A 20,333-nucleotide genomic window follows, 5' to 3' on the forward strand; every position below is an offset into this window, starting at 1 on the left:
CCTTCCTCTTTGCTTCTGCTCCCTCTCCTCCTCTCCGCTGCTAAACTCCTGGCTGAAACTGAAACTGCACTGGTCACCTGCCCACCCTCTGTTCTCGGGCCCAGGTCCCCTCCCCACTAATTGCACACCTGCACTGCCCCCCTGGCAACCTATGCACCCTGGGGCTGTTTTTGTATACCTACAGCCCTTACCAGCACTTGACACCTGAGGTCTGCACTTACACCTGCCACCAGCTGGTGGCAGGGGTAAATGCACACTTCTTATTTATTGTTCTTATTATTGTTTTATTTATTTTATGTTTATCCTATGTACTGCTCTTCCCCTCCCCATTCCCCTCGCACTTCTCCCCATCCCTCCCTCCCCTGCACTTGCACGATCTCAATGTCACCTGGCCTAGTAAAATCGTTGTCTGTCTTCCCTCTGTTCCCCTCCCTTGCCTCATCGCACCTTGAAACACTATAGGCACATTATAAATGCCATATCATATCATATCAGGGTATCACTACATATTATCCCCACCAAAAAAATTGCTGTATATATGGTTGTCTGGAACGGCCATAGGCAATATTTTTGGGGGGGATCATTTTTGGGGTTTTTGGGAGCAGGGTTTACGGGGGTGTCCCCTGCTCCTTTAAAAATAATGCAGGGGCTGCGGGTGTGTCCACAGCAGGTTCCATGCCTTAATATTGCTGGAAAAATATGGTTATATTTTTGTATGGCGATTTTATTAACCCATATCAGGTAGTCACTACAGTGAGTAACAGTGAGTAACTTTGTCATACTCCTACATCCCGTCCCCTTTTCTCCATACTTGTGGGAGATTCCCAAGCACTGGCCAAAGGAAAATGGGTGGATGGGAATTTCCCTTATTGGAACAAATTCTTAAGAACTGCTTGACCAAATTGGGCATCAGCCCGGGAGCTCAGGTCAAGGCAATAATGTCTGCAAAAAGCCGAAGGGGAAGCCAACGTAGCAGCCTTTGCTATGGACTCCCATGGGACATATTTTTTGGAAGACAACAGCAGCTGCTTTGCCACGGATCAAATGTGCATGAATGCCCTTTGGGGGCTAAAGGCCTTGAATTTTGTAGGCCTCGGGAATACATGAAGCTATCCAACGAGAGATGGACGCTTTGGAGGCTGGGTTCCCTTTTGGGTCACCAAACGTAACAAAGAGTTGTGAAGAACTTCTAAGCTGCTTGTTCTGTCGAGGTAAAACTTCAGAGCTTGTCTGACGTCAAGGTTGTGTAAAACCCTCTCTGCATCCGAGACCGGGTTCGGAAAGAAAAATGGTAAAGATATTGACTGGTTCAAGTGGAATTCAGAAACAACTTTGGGTAATTGATATGGGACCGCCTGACCTGGGGCGTACACAAATTGTACACCTCGAGGTGACGCAGTGTCACTCCCCACCCTAGAAGGGAGGAGTCTGTAGTGACCTATAGTTGTGGGAAGGGCTCCTAGAAGGAGGTCCCCACTGAAAGGTTGCTGGCATACGACCACTAATGAAGATCCGCCGTCACGGAGGATGGAACTGGAATCATCTTGGAGTCTGGATCTGAAGCCTGAGACCAGCAGCTCCGAAGAGGAAGCTGAGTGCGCCTCATCTTCAGTCGTGCAAGTTGTACAGCTAACATGCAAGAGGCCATAAGGCCCAAGAGTCTCTGGAACCACCAGGGTGACATGTGGGAGGACTGCAGGAAGAGCTGACACATGGTTGAAAGGTCTGCAATCCTGTCCTCTGTCAGGAACACTCTGGCACTGACAGTATCCCAACGGAAAACTAGAAAAATCAGGTTTTAAGCAACCGCCATCAAAGATTTCCGCCAGTTCACCGACAGCCCAAGATGGGACAGGAGCTAGAGGAGTGACTGAAGATTGGCCGTTGTGGCTTGAGGGCAAAGACTGTGCAGGAGCTAATCATCCAAGTATGGATATACATGAACTCCCTGCAGTCTGAGGAATGTTGTGATGATTGCCATCATCTTCGTAAAGACACGCAGTGCCGAGCTGAGACCAAACGGTAGCACTTGCTACTGAAAGTGTTCCATTCCCACAGAGAAGTGCTCATATTTCCGATGCGGGCTTCAGATCAGGATATGCATGTAAGCGTCCTGAAGGTCCACCACGCTCAGCCAATCGCCTTTACGGAGAGAGGACTTTATCTGGATGGGCGTAATCAACTTGAATTTCTCTTGGGGTAGAAAGAGATTAAAATTTAAGATTTTGAGGATAGTGCGCAGACCAGCCTGGTTGGGTTTGGGCACTGTAAACAGACAGGAGTGATCGCCCTTCCCTTCCTCCTGCAAGTGAATAAGCTCCACTACTCTGAGGTCTAGATGTTTCTGTACCTCGGCTCTGAGGGAGGGAAACCTAGTCTGCTGAAGAGGAGGGTGAGAAGATAGGGTAGGGGGAAGGGCAAACGTAAGCCTGCCCGAGCAACGGACAAAACCCATCAGTCTTCTGTGATGGTCTGCCACGCCTCCAGATGAGACGATATTTGTCCCTCCACCGGAGTCTCGTGCGACCGATGGATGGAAAACATCATTTAGATGGTTTATTGGCAGGGAGACCACCCGTTGCTGAAGAGGAGGCTGCTGCCTGAGAGAAAAACCGGCCACCTTGTCTTTGCTGCATGCGGCGAGAGCCACCAGCGGGAGCATCTGCCCGGCGCACACGACGGTCCTGGAACCCTCTGAAAACAGAGAAGGACCTTGTTTGAGACCCCGACCTCTGAGAATAAGCCACCTTAGCTGGGGTTTTGGCAAGGACCGACAATGACTTAGCAGGTTGCGTGCTTGCCTTTGTTTTGGTGAGTTCCTCATCAGCGAAGGAGTGGAATAGTTCCTTACCTTCGAAGGGAAGGTCAAGTTCTTTGTCCTGAACCTCCTTTGAGAACTTCATAGCATGCAGCTACGCTTGGTGGGAGATGTCTATTCCAACCATAAGGCCCGAGCGGAAGTATCAACATGATGGGCTGCGGCCTCCAGCAGGTCCTGTGCCAGAACGTTGGCATTGGATAAGCCATCCTTAAAGTCTTCGAGTTTATCAGGAGGGATACATTCCTGAAACTCGGCAAGCTCCTTCCACATCTTGAGATTAGCAGCCGCCAGGATGACCTCGGTATTCGCCTGATGCAGCTTGTTGGCCAAATTGGAAAATACTTTTTCCCCAATGGCGTCCTTGGAAAGGACTTGGAACGCTGCAGTGGAGGATGTAGAGGACGGCTTAGACTGGAGAATAGCTGCTGCCACCACCGTAGATGAGGGGAGTGGACATGCAGTCAACTATATGTCTTCAGGCGCATGTAGCTTGTAGCGCGCGTCAGTTTTCTTGTTTAGGTGCTACCCGGAATGAGGTTTTTCCCAGACTTTGCAGGCTTCGGCCAGGACATGCTTTTGAAGGAATAGGCCGGGGTGCTCCTGTGTGGATGAGTAAAGGCTCCCGAAAGTACACCTTCTTGTGGAGCCGGAGGCTTGGGTATTGGAATGTCTAGCAACACCATCATATCCACTACCCAGTCGTGAAAGGCTCTAATAGAGCGGGGTGGGTCGTTGCTATCCTGATCTGCTTGATCTTCATCCAGTGCGGCGGGAACAGAACCATGATCTGCAGCACGTGGCACCTCAGACCCCATGGGCAGACTTGACTGCGCAATGGGAGCCTTTAGCACAGGTAAAAGTGGAGGCAGAGGAGGCAGTGGAGGCCCCAATGGAAGTGGGGGAGGAGGTGGCACTACCGGGACCTGCAGAGGAGTAACCGGAGCAGGTTGCAGTTCAGATGGCTTAGGATACATTTCTTTGAAAAGATCCTTAAAGTATGCCTTCATTGGATCAGAGTGCAGACCCGTCTGAAATTTGCCAAAAAACGCATCTTCATAAGAAGTCCTAGGCATACCCCCAGAATTGCAAAGAGGATGGTTGCCAGGAAGGCCCTCCTCCAACTGGATCCACATAAACCAAGGGAGCGGATGTAGGAGGGAGCGAGACTGTGTGTGGCAGTGGAAGACCAGCACGCCAATCCATCGGAGGGCAGAACGGATTCTTATTATCCACATTACCTAGAAAATGCTGCTCCACCCCAAAAACAGGCCCCTCGAAACCAGCCATTGAGAACGCTGGTGTGAGAGAGGTAGTCAAAATGGCTGCCTCAGACTACAGGGGTTAGAGCGCCATTTTGTTACAGCCTGAAGTGAACTGCGTCACAGGAGTCAGTGAGGCCATTGTCACCATAGCGGTATTAGGGGACTTATGTTCCATTTTAGCCTTGTGACAGGGAACCTCAGCAGAGCCGGTGCTAGCAGATCTAGAGCGCTTCTGCGACCCCTTAGAGTCTGCTGGAGAATTAGCCCTCAGTGAGGGAACTTCGGCGGTGCTGGTACTTGAATATTTAGGGTGTTTAACTGCCTTCTTTGCCCCCTCAGCAGGATCGGTTTGACCACAGGCTTGTCTGTGGGAAAGCTTAGGGTCACCCCCAATAGCCAGAGCCTTCGGGGGAGCCCCTCGATCTTGCCAGTCTTGAATATAGCCTCAAGCCGTGGATCCTCGGGGGTAACCCCGGTGCGTTTAGTCGCCTTAGCGGGAACCTCGAGACGAGTCTCAGTGCACTTAGTTCCAGATTTGAAAACCTCAGGAACTACCCCGGTGAAAACAGCCTCAGAATTAGTGGGCTTAACCTTAGTAGGACAATCCACGCATGCACGGAAGTGCTATTCACAGAGTATTTGTATATAATCAACCACGGGCTGCACCGGCGAACTTTACTAACGCACAGGACAAGGGATCTATCCCAGGGATCTTTTACATGGACTGGTAAGTGGGGAGGCAAGGCCATCAGCTTTACAACCCAGCATGAACATGTTACGGCATTCAGCAGCGTGCACAGATACTACGTATACTGCAGTGCTTATATTTGACATTTTTAACAATTATGCTTATTCAGCCATCCAATTATCTCCCTGTTTCCTCCCCCCAATAGGAAACCCAACAGGGATACGGGCCAAGACAGCAGACCCAACAGGGTGATTACTAATCTTGTTTTACCATAACATTTGGGGTAAGTTTACCACCATAAAGGCGTCCAACATGGTCTTGTTCTATATATAGTTACACTTTTACCTTTAATCAATAACCTTTAATCAATATGCTCATTGCGCATTGCTCATACCTCTCCCACAGGATATGAAACACGGACCTTGGTAAGGATTATTCTTATTCTTATTACTAATCCCCACATGGGGCTAGCAAATATCTTACAGCACCCCTGGGGACGGTCATATATATATATATTTTTGTACACACACTCATATCCCTGGCTCACATCAATCATTACTACCGTGCACAGGTTCCCGGGGCCCACTTTTTGCTCCTAATTCACGATTGTAACCACATGTCTTAATTACTACAAATAAGCAAGAACGTTTCATCCAGACTTTAATAGATTAATTCAGATTTGGTATATATGTATAATACAGCAGCGTCTTTATCAGGCATACTGTTCGTGACACTGTTTCATTATCTGTATTTTGGCAATAATCTCTCCTGTGCCTCATTTATGGCCCACATTGGTATGTTTATTTCTTTTATTCTCTTTTCTCTTGTTTAACAAACTTGCTTTGTATTTGTATTTATAGATTTATTAAGCGCTTTATGCCAAAGCGCCGTACAATTGTACAACAAATTACATAAACAACCAATAACAGTAGAAGTAAATACATTATGAATCAGTCGACTAAACAATGAAAAGAGCAATTAACTGAGGGAGTTAGGTTGGGAAGCGCAGAGGGAGCGGATGGGAGGGGAGTGGTGAAAAATGGTAGGAGGAGGGATGGGGAGGGTGAGAGATGGGGGGATAGTTAGGGGAAGAATAGGGAGGAGAGGGGGAAGTAGGAGGGTGGGAGGTCATTCAGGGAGGAGAATGGAGGAGGAGAGATGTAAGGGAAGAGCGGAAGGAGGTGAAGGTGGGGGTAGAGCGGATGGCAAGAGGAAGGGAGTTCCAGTGTAGAGGTGCTAGGAGTTGGAAGGAGCGGAAGCGAGAGGAGGCACAGGGGGAGGGAGGTACAGTGAGAAGGAAGTGGTCAGCTGAACGAAGGGAATGGGAGGGAGAGTAGAAGGAGAGAAGGGAGGAGAGATAAGGGGGAGCGAGACCATGGAGAGATTTAAAGACCAGGCAGAGAAATTGAAATTTAAGTTGGGAATGGAAAGGAAGCCAGCCAAGGGAAGAGAGGGAGGTAGAGATGTAGTCACGCGTGGTAAGTAGACAGAGGGTTTGAACCGCAGAGTGGTAGATGGATTTAAGAGGGGCAAGGTGAGAAGTAGCAAGCCCAAAGAGTAGGGAGGAGCAGTAAAAGAGGCGGGAGAAGATGAGGGAGGAGATTAAGAGTTTAGTAGCATGGGAGGTGAAAGAAGGACGGATTTTGAAGAGGTGGTAGCGACAGGTGCGGAAAGTGAGGGAAATATGTTGAGAGAAGGAGAGAGAGGAGTCAAATAGAACTCCTATTTATATGAACTTTGTGCATTGTGTTTTTGCTTGGCACCAAATATATCATGGGCACTACTATGGATATATATCTTTTTCGCTTATAAATATGATTTAATTTTGGTTCTTCATTGCTGTTATCAATTACGCAGCGTTGAGGACGACTTTTGTGTTGAAAACACGTGTCGGCTGTAATCAAGATTAAAAGAACTAGCTTAAACCTTCTATGAACAATGTTGATACACATTTTTTTAACAAAAGTATCAAATAGAACCACATGATCATTGGACAACTGGGCTGCGCACGATTAGCATCACTTCTAGTTCATTTTATCTGTGTTTGAGAGTGGGTGGGGTTTCACTGCCCTGTGACTGCTACGCAGCAAGACTCCGAGATCGGACAAAAGGGTGTGAGCGCACTTACCCCATGGTTTAAACCCCTACTTGCACTTTAATTCTGTAATTGGGCATGCTTGAAGCATCTGACCATTTTACAATTTCTGAGTAGAAAATCCATGTTCATGTATCCTTCACCTTTACAATTAGGCCTATCCCACACGTTCACAATTATGTGAAGAGACAGTAAATCAAACAAAAGAATCTGAGGTGTTGTTCAAGCAACTCATAACTTTAATAGTGGTGACACATACATTGGTCTGACTGTTTGTTTATGCATGTGTTTTTGTTTGATCAGTGTAGTTTGTATAATGTTAAAAACTGCACCATAGTATAATGTGCATAGTGTGGGCGGACACACGTAGAGCCAGGAGAAATGGTGCATTCAATGACTGTTTTCATCAGCACGATTTGAACCATGTGCCTCTGCACAGACAAACAGATGGGCAGACATCTTAGATCTCATGACTTCCTGTTATGTTAAATGTTGCCTTTGTTTCCAGACTTCCTTTTGTGTTGCATACTTCCTGTGAGTCCTAATCAAAGCAATCAATCATATAGGGAAGCTAAAATGTTTGCAAGCCAGACCTAAAATAGTTGTTTCACACTGGTGATATATATCCTGTTTGTCTTACAATGTATCTTAGAGTGCACCAGGATAGCCCTGATGTAAAATCTCTTTCTCGTTGAAAAACAGTGGTATAAACATGGACAAGGGAATAGCATGGGGGAAACTTTGCCCCCGATATAGTCAATTTGTATATGCACTCTTTCAAAGCCTCATTCATATATTCAGAGGCTAATCCTTTCAATTCATTCATCTCCTGCTGGTTCAGATTCATCAACAATGTCCTCATGGTTTGGATGGGCACGAGAGAATTGCTGGAGGATTTTTACAAATGGTTGAATGAATAGGACACTCATGTGCGTTTCACCATGACTCCAGATTTAAAAGCAATACCTTTTCTTGACCTATTGCTTTTAAAAAAATGAAAACATTTTTGTATCGATACACCTTTGTATAGAAAACCGACTGATAAAAACACCCTCCCACATTTCTCCAGGTTTCATCCTACATTTCTCAAAGAAAAACTTCCACATGGGCAATTTTTGCAAATGAAAAGAGCCTGCACCACAAAACAAGACTTTGAGAAACATGCAGATGTGTTACAAACTAGACTGAAACATCAGGGTTTATCCCCTAAAAGTGGCGGCATCAGCACAACAAAGAGCCAGACATGTTCAGAGATCTGAGTGTCTTAAGCCAAGATCTAGACCATCCTTAGATCATGTTACATGTGTCACCACGTTCCGTCCAATAAGTGACAACTTAAGAAAAGCGATTTTGAAACATTTGCACATCATTCAAACCCCTGAACTACACTTCAGAAACCTTGTCTTGTGATCAAGCAACTGCCAACTGAAAGACAACATTTGGTGCATACATATGAACAAGTTAATGTAAAAAAGTGTACCTCAAGTTAGAAGACACCAGAAGTGTGGGAACTGTTCAGTATGTGCCCTGATGGACAATCTAAAATCGATTGATCTGTACGGCCTCATTTTGGGAGCTACAAGCTTTTACAAACTGTAAGACGAAGTGGGCTGTTTATGAGATACAATATACTTGCAAACTAATATATATCGGAAAAACCATCCGTGAAGTAAGGCAACGCATATGCAAGCACCGCTCTTGTATCAAAATTAAAGTGCAGGACACACCATTAGTGGACCACTTTCTAAGTAAGCAACAAACTTACACAGACGTTTTTTGGTTTGTGATTCAAGTAGTGAACCCGCACTCGAGGAGGCAATAGCGAAAAAAGCTCATCCAGATTGAACTCAAATGGATATGGAAATTGAATACGGTGAACAGAGGTTTGAACACAAGTTTTGATGGGCCAGCATTACTATTCTAATGCAAATACTCCAGTGTTTGCAATCAAGTCAGCAAAATAGCCATACATCATTTATTTTTTTGGCTGCTCTTGCAGACACTGTCTATAAATTCTATATGTAATGTACACTCCATTATGCACTATGTTTTTCTAACATCATCTTCCTCAGCATTGTCCCTTATTTTATTTTGTGGACTATATGCCAATAATAAATGAGGAACAGTATGGAGGTTTTGCACATCTTTCTTTGAAGAGGTACTGGGCCTCATTAGGACCCAGGCGGTAAGTTACCGCCTGGGCCGTGACTTTACCACCATGGCGTAAACTACGTTTACGCCATGGTGGTAGGCGGACTTACCGCCCCATTCCAACCTTGGCGGGGCGGTAAATCCCCATTTTCCCATTTTCCCTTCCCCATTCCCATTTTGCCCCATAGGGCATAATGGGAGTGGGGAAGGCGTTAATTACGCCACCGTAAATTACGGTGGCGTAATTAACTCCATGGTCCCTTAGCGCCATGGATTTTAACACCTGCTAAAAGCAGGTGTTAAATCCGCCATGGCGCTAAGGGACCTCGTACTCAGGCGGTAAGGGTCGGCGCTGTTTACGCCGCCGTAAAACCCTTACCGCCTGAGTTGTAATGAGGCCCACTGTCTAGAAAAACGTGACCCATTTGAGTTATGTTCAGCATTCAAATTAGAATATTTCAGTCATTGCATTTACATCTGCAAAACAATGTAACTAAGACTGCATACTGTAGTGAGATAACCTCTCACACCTTTTAACCAATGAAGGGTGACTGTAACCAAGCCACTCACCTAACGAACTGTAAAAAAGACGTGTTTAAACGGCTAATGTAACCTAACCACCCACTTATATGATGCCAGTAAGACATATCCTTGTAACAGCGCCTCGGTGCCCCTGGGCTGTGTGAGTGCTTTATAAATGCAAATAAATAAATAACCTTAATATTCTGCTACATGGCTGTTTTTAAAGACACGGTCCACGGACACTATATGAAAGTTACACTTTAATATGCACTGTGCCTCAATCATCCCTCAGTTTTGTGGCCTTGTCCTTATCTTAATTTGTGAACAATATGCCATAATAATCGAGGCATAATACGTAGTATTTGCACACCTTTCTTGAAGAGGTGTGTTGGATAGGATTTTGTAAAGTCCAACTGGTGTGGGACTTCACAAGACTTATCTCTTGGTATTAGGCAGACCCAACTCTTAATATAGGCCTGTTCTACACACGTTGGTAGAGTGACTGAGAAGCAAAGCTTATCTTAGGAAGGGTAATGTGAGCTGTAGAGTAGCACAATGAAATCAGTAAACATAAGGCAGCAAGTAAACAGTTACACACTTAGAGTTATATTAAATTATGTATTTATGGTTCTGGAGCTTGTGGATCTGCTTAGATCACATGCTCTCCATAGTCCGACATCTAGTGGAAGTCGCAGAGTATTACAAGGTTTGTTTTCGAAACACAAAAACGGACGTCGACAGGGCGCATTTATTAATACTATCCCTAGTATGACGCATACTGTACCCATGGGCCTTCACGCGTCGAGGTCCCTCAGATTGTTTTTTTCCGCCATCAAAGTCGGTCACAAATGCAAAGTTCTCTTCCAGGCTGATGCCTTTAACTAAAGTTGTACATGTAGACTTTCTCCCTTTCCTTTGTAGTTGGCCTCACCGCAGGACTGTCAACCACTCGACGGCTACTGACGAACACCCACATCGTGATTGATCTACGACCAGACGCAACCTTAACAGACAGGGAGTCAGGGGGTAGGTTCTTTGAACTGACCTCTTTCAGAGAATGTTTATTCCATCATCCCCTTTCTTCGATTTTCGCCCATCTGCCCTTTTAAAATATAATGGACAAAACCCCATTTAAATGTTACCCCGACTGCCACAGTAAGTTCCCATGGAAGGACACGCAACAAGTGTGCAATCACTGTCTCCCAAGGGATCACACCGAAAAGCATTGTAAATCCTGTCAGCTTTTCTGGCCTAAAACCCTAAAGGATCAGTAGAGGAAACGCGGGGCCGCTGCCGCCATGCAGGCCGAGGCCTCCATAGATTTAACGGAAGGCTCCAGCGAGGGCAGTTTTATGGTCATGAGTGATGCTGGGGGCGAACGGGGTCTGTCGGAACCCCAAGTGTGGACCGCCGACTCCAATAAGCATGCCAGCGGTCCTGTGATGGAGAAGACACCCGACGGCCAAGGCACACACAAATGCAAACACACTAAGGACATACCCCACGGCCGACTCTTGACGACATTGTCGAGCATCGAGGCCCATGCAGTGACCGTGGATAAAGCCTCAGATTCCTCACTGTCTTCTGGCTCATTACGCACGCTTTCGCCTCATGGCAGTTACCAAAAACCAAAAGCGAAGGTCGGTTTGGACACCGCATATAAAAAGGCCCTCCTTTCGTGCGCCGAAAGAACAGGCGGCGAAAGGCATTTTGGCGTGTCCAAAGAAAACGCAGAAAATACAAGCAATAATTAAGAAGCACGTCAGTGCTTCGCTACTTAAAACAAGGTTGCCGAAAAAACACAAAGTGTCAATGCCCTTCACCCCAAAGGACACCCAGTCAGAGTTTTCTATCCCATAGACACCCTCTCTGGGGCGTTGCGCCATAAAGTTACCATTCCCTCACAGCCCACCCCTGTTGAGGATGTTACTCCCTCCCATACCCCTGTCATTTCGAGCTTCCCGCCCTCATGCCATGTTACACCAGAACAATTTAAAAACATTTTAGGGAGAATATCCTGTTTCATGGACTTCATGGACAAACACCCCGACCAATTGACGGTTCTTAGAGATGCCTCACAGCCAGGGGCATCAGTAGAGCCACCCCTACAAACAAGTCTCATCTTGAGCCACAGCCAAGCACCTTTGCCCTAGGCAATCTGGCCTCGGCATTCCAAAACACCTCTCAATACCAAGACCCCTCTCTGGACTAATATTATGATGACCAAGCAGACCCAGGGTCTCATGGGGACCTCTATGGCCAAGACCAAGACCAGTTTTATGACGATGGCGACATTTACATAATGAAGTTGCCAGACCATCAGGACCTGCCAGTAGCAGATTCGCCGGTTGACAATCAACTCCAGTACAACAAACTGCTACTAAAGGCAGCGCAACATTTCAATATCGACACTCAGGAAACACAGGTCGACAAGGACTTTGTGGAAGATATCCTGGGGGACAAAAAGTCCGCCACCCAGTTTATACCTCTCCTGAAGTCAGTACAGAGACTTATCCAGCCATCCCTACTAACGCCTACTCTTACGAGGGCGATCAACTCGAGAATAGAAAAGCTATTCAGACCCGTGCCCACTGACCCCCTGTATATTAGGGGTCAGCTCAAAGCAGATTCCCTAGTGGTCAGTACCACCAGAAAAGCGCAGGCACTCCCCTGGCATCGGCAGAAGCCCCACCAGACAAGGAGATCAAGAAGAGATATACGTTTGGGGAAAAGGTCGCCTCCTCTGCAGTATACCAGACAAGAATAGCTAACAATACTACACTGTTAGCTAGTTACAGCTGCCACAAATGGGATGAGCTGGAACGCCAAATAGAAACCATCCCAGAATCACTAAAAGCTCAACTGCTAAAATCTATCCCAGAGTGCAAGCAAATTTCGAACTGCGTCCTGAAGTACAATCTTGATGCGGCGGATAACGCAGGATGTATCATAGCTGAGGGAACACTCATTAAGCGGCATGCCTGGCTTAGGCAGTCAGGGTTTACGCTAGAGATTCAAGCAACCCTATTAAACATGCCTGTGGAGCCAAATGTATTATTTGGGAAGACCGTAGAGGACACCCTCAAGAGTCCCAAGGAGGAGTATGACACTCTTCAATCCCTTGGGAATTTAACTAACAAATCATATTCCCAACGGGGTTCCCCAAACTCTAAGAGATTTCGGATTCAGGGTGCACAGCGATCCTCAGGCTACTCTTAAGGAGGACAGTCCTCATCCTGGGGCCAGTCGCAAGGACAAGTTTCATCGTCCAACTTTCAAAGAGGGAATAAAAGGGGCAGAGGTAGGGGCAGAACCTCACATGGGAGAGGCTCAACCCCTACCCATCCCAAACAATGACACACCGTTTCAGGTCCCCTTCCGTGCCACTCCAGTAGGATGTCGAATCTCCCAATTCACCCATGCATGGGAGGGGATAACATCAGACAAGTGGGTGTTGTCCACTGTGGCAGGTGGCTATTGTATCGAGCTGGTACAAAGACCACCCTACCACCGCCGAGACAAAAGAAGATGACAGCAGAAGATACTGCTGGAGGAAATAAGGGTGCTACTCGACAAGGACGCCATAGAGATTGTCCCGGCAAACGAGGTAAACAAGGGTATTTATTCAACGTACTTCCTTGTGCCAAAGAAAGCCCTTACCATGCGCCCAGTACTAGATCTGCACCCTGCGAACAAATATGTCAAACCACAAAAAGTTTGTATGACCACGCTCCAGGAGGTGATTCCACTCCTGAAATGGGGGACTACATGGCAACTTTGGATATGAAAGATGCTTACTTTCATATTTCAATGCCCCTGCTCACAGAAAGTACCTGTGTTTCAGGATGGCGAGAGTACACTACCAGTTCAAAGTACTCCCATTTGCCTCAGGACCAAGAGTATTCACAAAGGTGCTTGCAGTAGTGGCAGCACACCTACACAGAAAGTCCATCCCAGTATAACCTTATCTGGATGACTGGTTAATCACCGGAGAATCTCCTCAAATGTACAGATTAAATACGCAAAGAACAATAGACCTTCTCTTCAATCTGGGTTTCTCCATCAATAAGAAAAAATCAAGTCTAGTCCCCAGCCAAATAAAACAATTTCTAGGGGCTATCCTAAATACAAAGGAGGAGCTGGCTTTCCTCTCAAACAAGAGTACAGAATATGCTGTTGCAGGTACCTCACTACAAGGTTGGTCACCAGATAACGGTACACAAAGCAATGCACTTGCTCGGGATGATGGCCTTTTGCATTCATTTGGTTCCCCACGCATGCCTGCGCATGCGTCCAAAGCAGGAATGGTTAGCAAAACAGTGGTCTCAGTCAAGTGGGCAGTCGGACCATCTAGTGGTTGTTTCGCTAACCCTGGTTCAGGCTCTTCGCTGGTGGTCCAAGGACAACCTGTTAAAAGGAAAATCTGTTTGCGCTTCACCAACACAAGCAATCCTAACTACAGACCCCTCACTCGCCGGATGGGGGGCCCACTTCCTCCACCGCACAGCCCACGGACGGTGGACGCACACTACTGCCCAAAGACATATCAACTTCCTGGAACTCTTTGCAGTCCTCAAGGCTCTTCAGGCCTTTCAGCAACATCTCAAGGGTCAAACGGTGCAGGTCCTCACAGACAGCGCCACGGTCATGTTCTATCTGAACAAGCAGGGAGGCACACACTCTCTGAGTCTGTCCAAGCTATCCCCAAAAATATGGAAGTGGGCACTCAAGCAGAACATGTTTCTAACATCTCAACACGTTCCAGGGGAACTCCATTCTCTGGCAGAAACTCTAAGCAGACACCCACTGCCAAAAGAACACGCGTGTCAACTCGACAGGGATTTCATAAACAGAATATTCTCACTTTGGGGTCACCCCCCACTAGACTTGTTCGCCACAAAGCAAAATGCACAATGCCCAGACTTCGCGACAAGGTTTCCCCAGTCAGGTTGCAAGGGGAACGACCTGTGGATGAACTGTTCAGGGAAATTTGCTTGCGCTTCACCCCCCCACTCCCCGACCCAGTCCTGAGCTAGATAGTGCACAAGATGCACCAAGAACAAGTAAACCTTATCCTGGTTGCTTCGATGTTGGTGAGATAGCCTTGGTTTCCACATCTGCTCAAACTGGTGATGTGGGACCCAATCAAGCTCCCGTGCCCATACAACATGTTGACACAACACAAGGGGGCATCCCTCCACCCACGCCCACAATCAATGAACTTGGCAGCTTGGCTCCTGAAGTCATAGAGTTTGGCCACTCAAACCTTCCACAAAGGTGTATGGATATCCTTAACGAGGCACGAAACCCCAACACTATTCACTGCTATTTTAATAAGTGAAAAGGATTTGTGATATGGTGAACATCCCAATCACTAAGTCCATTAGAATGTTATCCAGCTAACATTCTACACTGCATGCTTTACTTACTAGACTCCAGCCTAGTATTCAGTTCCATAAAGGTGCATCTGGCGGCCCTATCGGCTTACACCACTTCACAGAACAAGGTGTCATTGTGGAAAGTCCCTGTCATTAAGGCATTCATGGAAGGGGTAAAGAGGCTATACCGCCTAATTTCCAGCCCTCACCCAGGTTGGGATCTGAATGTTGTGCTCTCCAAGCTCATGGGGCCACCCTTCAAGCATATGCACAAGGCCAGCCTAAAGCATCATACCTATAAAACTGCATTCCTGGTAGCTATAACCTCCATATGACGAGCCGGTGAGCTACAGGCTTTGTCTGTACAAGACCCCGTGTTCATTATACACACGGACAAGGTTGTCCTCCAAACACATCCTAGGTTCTCACCTAAATTCATTTCAAAGTTCCATGTAAACCAATCCATAGAACTTCCCACTATCTTTCAAAATCCATCAAACTCAGCAGAAAGAAGCCACCATACACATGATATACGGAGGGCAGTCTGGTACTATGTGAACAAAATAAAACCCCTGAGGAAAACAGACCAATTCTTTGCTTCCATAGCGCCTGGTAGAGAAGGCGATCGCATATCAAAGAACACCATCTCCAGATGGATAGTCAAATGCATACAGCTCTGCTATTCCCTATCCAACAAGGTTCTACCTTTCACACCAAGAGCACACTCTACCAAAGGTACATGAGCTACCCTAGCTTTAATTGCAAACGTCCCTCTGAACGCCATCTGCAAGGTTGCTACATGGAGCTCCATCCATAAGTTCACACAGCATTATTGCATTGACACACACTATAAAGCAGATTCACAGCTGGGACAAGCGGTACTAAAACATCTCTTTGCCGCTGTACCTTCTAACTACCCACCACTTTCTCCAAATACTCCTCACTAATCTATGCAGAGCATGTGATCTATGCTCCAGAAGGGACTTTACTCACCGTAATCGTATTTCTGGTGTTTGTATCTGCTTAGATTCACATGCACCCACCCTTCCTCCCATACTGGAGTACAAGGTGCATAGATGTTTTCTGGTTTATCACTGTTTCTGCTTTGTCACATCTGTACTCACGCTACACTTCATGAAACCTCATGTCAGAAACAAACAATCTAACGGACCTTGACACGTGAAGGACCATGGGTACAGAACACGTGACACTAGGGATAGTATTACTAAACACGCCCTGTCAACGTCCGTTTTTGAGTTTCGAAAACAAATCTTGTAATACTCTGCGACTTCCACTGGATGTCGGACTATGCAGAGCATGTGAATCGAAGCAGATACAAGCACCAGAAATACAATTACGGTGAATAATGTATCCCATACACAAGGCAAATTAAGCATTCTTTAAAAAGCAGCAATTAATAGTAACATTCAATGGAAGATAGAATTCACTTAAACAAGAACCAATAATGCAGGGGAGTAATTCTTTTCTATGCTAAATATGTTCCATCCCACGGATTGACATCAATCAAGGTCAGTATTAGCACTTATTTGTGTTCACCATTACAAAATTGGGTTGAGGAGGGAAGATTATTAGAGTTAAAGTAGAACACACTTTCAACTGGTTCAATAGTTAGTTTCTCCCAGAGGGATGTAGGCAGTCTTTTATCCCAGCAGAAATAGTGTCAACAATTAAAACCTGTAAGGGAACAAGCACTGCCAAAGCCAATATGGTTCAGAAGAGGGACCTTTAGGAAACCAGGACAGCCAAAGTCAATGGGACAGTTCCAGTTCTGATGCAGCTTTTCTTAGAAAAAGTTTATCAAACAGTCAGGAGTTTGCTGAAAAATCACAGGGGCTCAATGGGAGCCACTTGATGGAGCACAAGCTGGGAAGACTGCACAGGTGAGTTGAGGTCAACTCCAAAGGGGTTAAAATAGTACTTAGCGAGCCAGGGAGCACTACAAAATGCAAAAGGTAGTTAAACCCCAAGCCCCACAGTACCTTAGAATTGAAGAAGAGCTTCCAGCTGGATGCCTTCCTGATGCAGTGATGCAGACCTTTGTTCCTGGTCCTTGGTCGTGGTGAAGAAAGGGAGGACGTCTGGTGGGCTTCTGTGGCAGCACTCTGGAGAGGGACTCGGCAGCAATGGATTCCATGCGATTCAGCGGCTTTTTCTGGTTTTGGCACCTTTTTCTCAGCGCAAACAAAACAAATAGCTCTGATTGGAGTGTCCTCGGTCCCGGACTCTGGTGAGGGGACTCTGGGCAAAGATTTCCTGCTTTCAGAGGTTCTTGAAGGTGCCCACGAAGTTTTAGCCGGATCTGATCTCTGCAAGATGATGCACTCGATAATGGTCTGGGGTCCCCCGTGTAGGGGAGGCATGGTATCACAAGTATGACACTGACACAAAAGATACAAGTTGTAAAACCTTTATTAACTTTGTGGGGTTTGGAAAAACTCCTACTTTGCCCTATGGCTTTGATGGGAGTAGTCTCTACCATCACACAATAAAGAAAACGCAGTCCTAGTCAATATATGTCAAATCAAAATGGCCTATACTAAAAAACCTAATGCCTACCCTATCTTGTATACAAAAAGTATGTAAAGGGGAATGTGAATGTAAAAGAAAGTCAGTGTTATAACATAAAGGATCAAGATGGCTGAGTCAGCTCTCCTCAGCACGGAGTAAGGCGGCTCCTGTAGACAGGATGAAACACTCTGGCTCAGGTTATAAAAAAAGGCAATTCAAAACGTGGGTCAAGGCCTGCTTGGCCTTTCACGTTAAAAGGCACTTGAATTCACTCAAAGGTTATTGCACAGTTCACCACAATTCACATAGGTCTCCCTCTGTCAGGCTCGGACCTCTCAAGACATCAATAGTTCATGTAGGTCTCGCTCAGTCGGGCTCAGACCTCTCAAGGCATCTCCCTCAGTCAGGCTCGGACCTTTCACTGATGTCAAAGATTTTCGAATGTGCAAGACTTTTCCACAAACCTCTGCAGAACCATTTTGACTTTCACTTCAACTCTTTCGTATGGTATTTTCCACAGTGTGTCTTGGTCTGGGTAGTTCCACAACACAATCAAAAAGTTCAAAGAAGTCTTTCTCTTAAAGCAATCACCTTTTAACTTCCCCTTTCGTCAGGGTTAATCTTGACTATCGTGTATTTCAAAGTTCGTTGACTTTGTTGCTTTATAACAAACATCACACATTTCGCAGAGACTTTTGAGTGGGCTGTGTCCTTTCGCCAGACCACTTAGCTACTCTGTATCACTGGCTTCACCGTTACCAGTTATCTTAAAGTTCACTACAGGTTTGCTGTCTTTCGCGTCTCATCAGCAGGCGTACAACCTTCAATTGTGAGATACACTGCTGCAGCTTCAATCTTTCCTTGACACAAACCAGCCTTTCATGTCTTTCGCTAACTCACCGGTTGTGTGCATTCCTTTCTGTTCGCTGCGGCTTTGATCCACAATTCAAGGTTAATGCCACGGCCTTGGCCTCGCCCCCCCACAACTCTGCCGTTCACCCGGGAGGGTCGCTGCCATCCTTGAAACACAATGCAGACTTCTTCTTGTCTGGGTTTTGGCTTTCTCTGCATATCTCTCATGGTTTCCAGTAGGCAACAACCTCCTGCAGGGATGTTCAGGGTTTCCCTGCCCCTCACTCTGGTACCTCAATCGGTCGTCCTGCTCCAATGGGTTTGCCTACACATACAGAAGATCTGCTCCTTCTCGTGTTCCATCTTGCTCATAGTGTGTCTCCATGCTCTGTTTTTTTTATCCCTGTGGGGGGGAGCTAATGGGTATCAGGTGTATGTGATTAAGTACAAGTTGTGACTTTGCCTGACCTTATTAACCTCAGCCCAGTGTTTGGGTAGAAAAGGGCAGAGGTTGGAATGTCAGAGAATCCTATAAAATAGGATGGGGTATGGTCACGGCAAAGGGGAGGATACCGCGTCTCACCATCGGTTGTCTCACCCCTGCTCCCCAAAGATCCCTCACCCATGCGATCCTCCCGCACTGGTCCATCCCCAGGATCTGGATCCAAAGGCGATGGCCGTGCCCTGGCCACCTGAGATAGAGATCCCCGGGGACTAGCAAGTGAGACACTCTTTGGTTTCTCACAAATGGCACTGGAGACAAATGGAGCAAAACCCATTTTCTGCCATTTTTGCTACTTACATAATAAGGAATGAAACAAATAGCTATTACTTAAAGACCATTCTACATATTTGTCACAATGTGGCTAAAATTTGCCTTAGCTTTGTATTATGGTGGCTGCTGCTAACCTAATAATGAATGTAGCAAAATGAGTTTGTCTCTCACTTAGACCAATATTTCAAATTTGAAAATTTGAAAAATATTCGTGCTTGTTTCATTGCCAGCACATGATCAACAAACAATGAAATCTGTCTGCACTGTGCTTAGGGAGTGCGCCACTTCTGTGTGCTTTGGTAAATGCAACAATTGAGCAACAGTTTTGCTTTCATCTTAATTATGAAAACTTCAAAAATGGAACAAAATCAAATTCTTCCATTTGTATACTGCATTAGAAGATTACTGGATATAAACCACAGAATTAGAGTATACAAAGAAAAGCCCCCAGTTTCTCAAAATGTTTTTGGCACAAGGGTTAAGGTGTGCAAGAACATGTCATCACTTGCATCTAAAAAGTTGCTGCGACCTATCCGCAAAAAAGGTATCTGAATATGTGCATCGTCAATTTGCACATTCAGATGTGTTTTCCTACTCCTTTTGTGCATTTGAGCAAATAAGAGGGTGTTTCTGCGCATTTATATGCACAACCCAAATTCAAAAATGCTTTTTTTCATTTTTGTTCGTTTTTGAGAATCTGCCCCAAGATCTTAAAGGACTGAAAACCCACCCCTCTAAGAAACAGTATACTTTGGGGAGGGCGTGGGGAGACACGAATCTCTAAACACTCCTTAGGGTATACGCATTTTATTAATTATTCATTAAAACAGTTTTAAGGTGCAATGCCTAATCCCACTGGGCAACCGGCACTGAACTCTAATACAAGATACATTCTAAAAGCAAAAAGAAACTGCTAATAAGGCTCAAGCTTATAAGCAAATGGAATAAACAATGGTGTACTTTCCTGAGAGTGAATTGTGTATGGATTTCATAGGCATGTCGGTGAAAAAAGGAGTATTGATGCTTTCCTTGTATAAATTATAGAATGCGTATTACAAAAAAAAGAAAAGCATAAAAATGCAAGTAAAGAATGCAATGTGAAGCCCACATAGGAAAATTAGACCTGAAATTGATACATTTTCTTTCCCGTTCAGATTATGACAGCCTGCTCATACAATTTGGGGAACCTCTTTAAATGTCAAGCCACTGCTGGGTGGAAGTAAGTTCCTACCATATTTCACTACTTGTTTGTTGTGTAAA

General features: G+C 45.8%; 1 protein-coding gene across 2 annotated transcripts in view; it reads left to right on the top strand.

Annotated features, from left to right (window-relative positions):
- Nucleotides 1-20,333, top strand: part of LOC138527467 (stAR-related lipid transfer protein 9-like) — a 590,857-nt gene that overhangs the window by 543,781 nt on the left and 26,743 nt on the right. For both annotated transcript variants that reach the window (XM_069638652.1, XM_069638653.1), the window contains exon 29: nucleotides 20,228-20,292. In XM_069638652.1, coding sequence (XP_069494753.1) covers nucleotides 20,228-20,292 — 65 coding nt within the window. The remainder of the gene's footprint in view (nucleotides 1-20,227; nucleotides 20,293-20,333) is intronic.

The sequence above is a fragment of the Ambystoma mexicanum genome, chromosome 14 (genome assembly GCF_040938575.1).
Source record: "Ambystoma mexicanum isolate Mex_15411 chromosome 14, UKY_AmexF1_1, whole genome shotgun sequence".
NCBI classification, from domain to species: Eukaryota; Metazoa; Chordata; class Amphibia; order Caudata; family Ambystomatidae; genus Ambystoma; species Ambystoma mexicanum.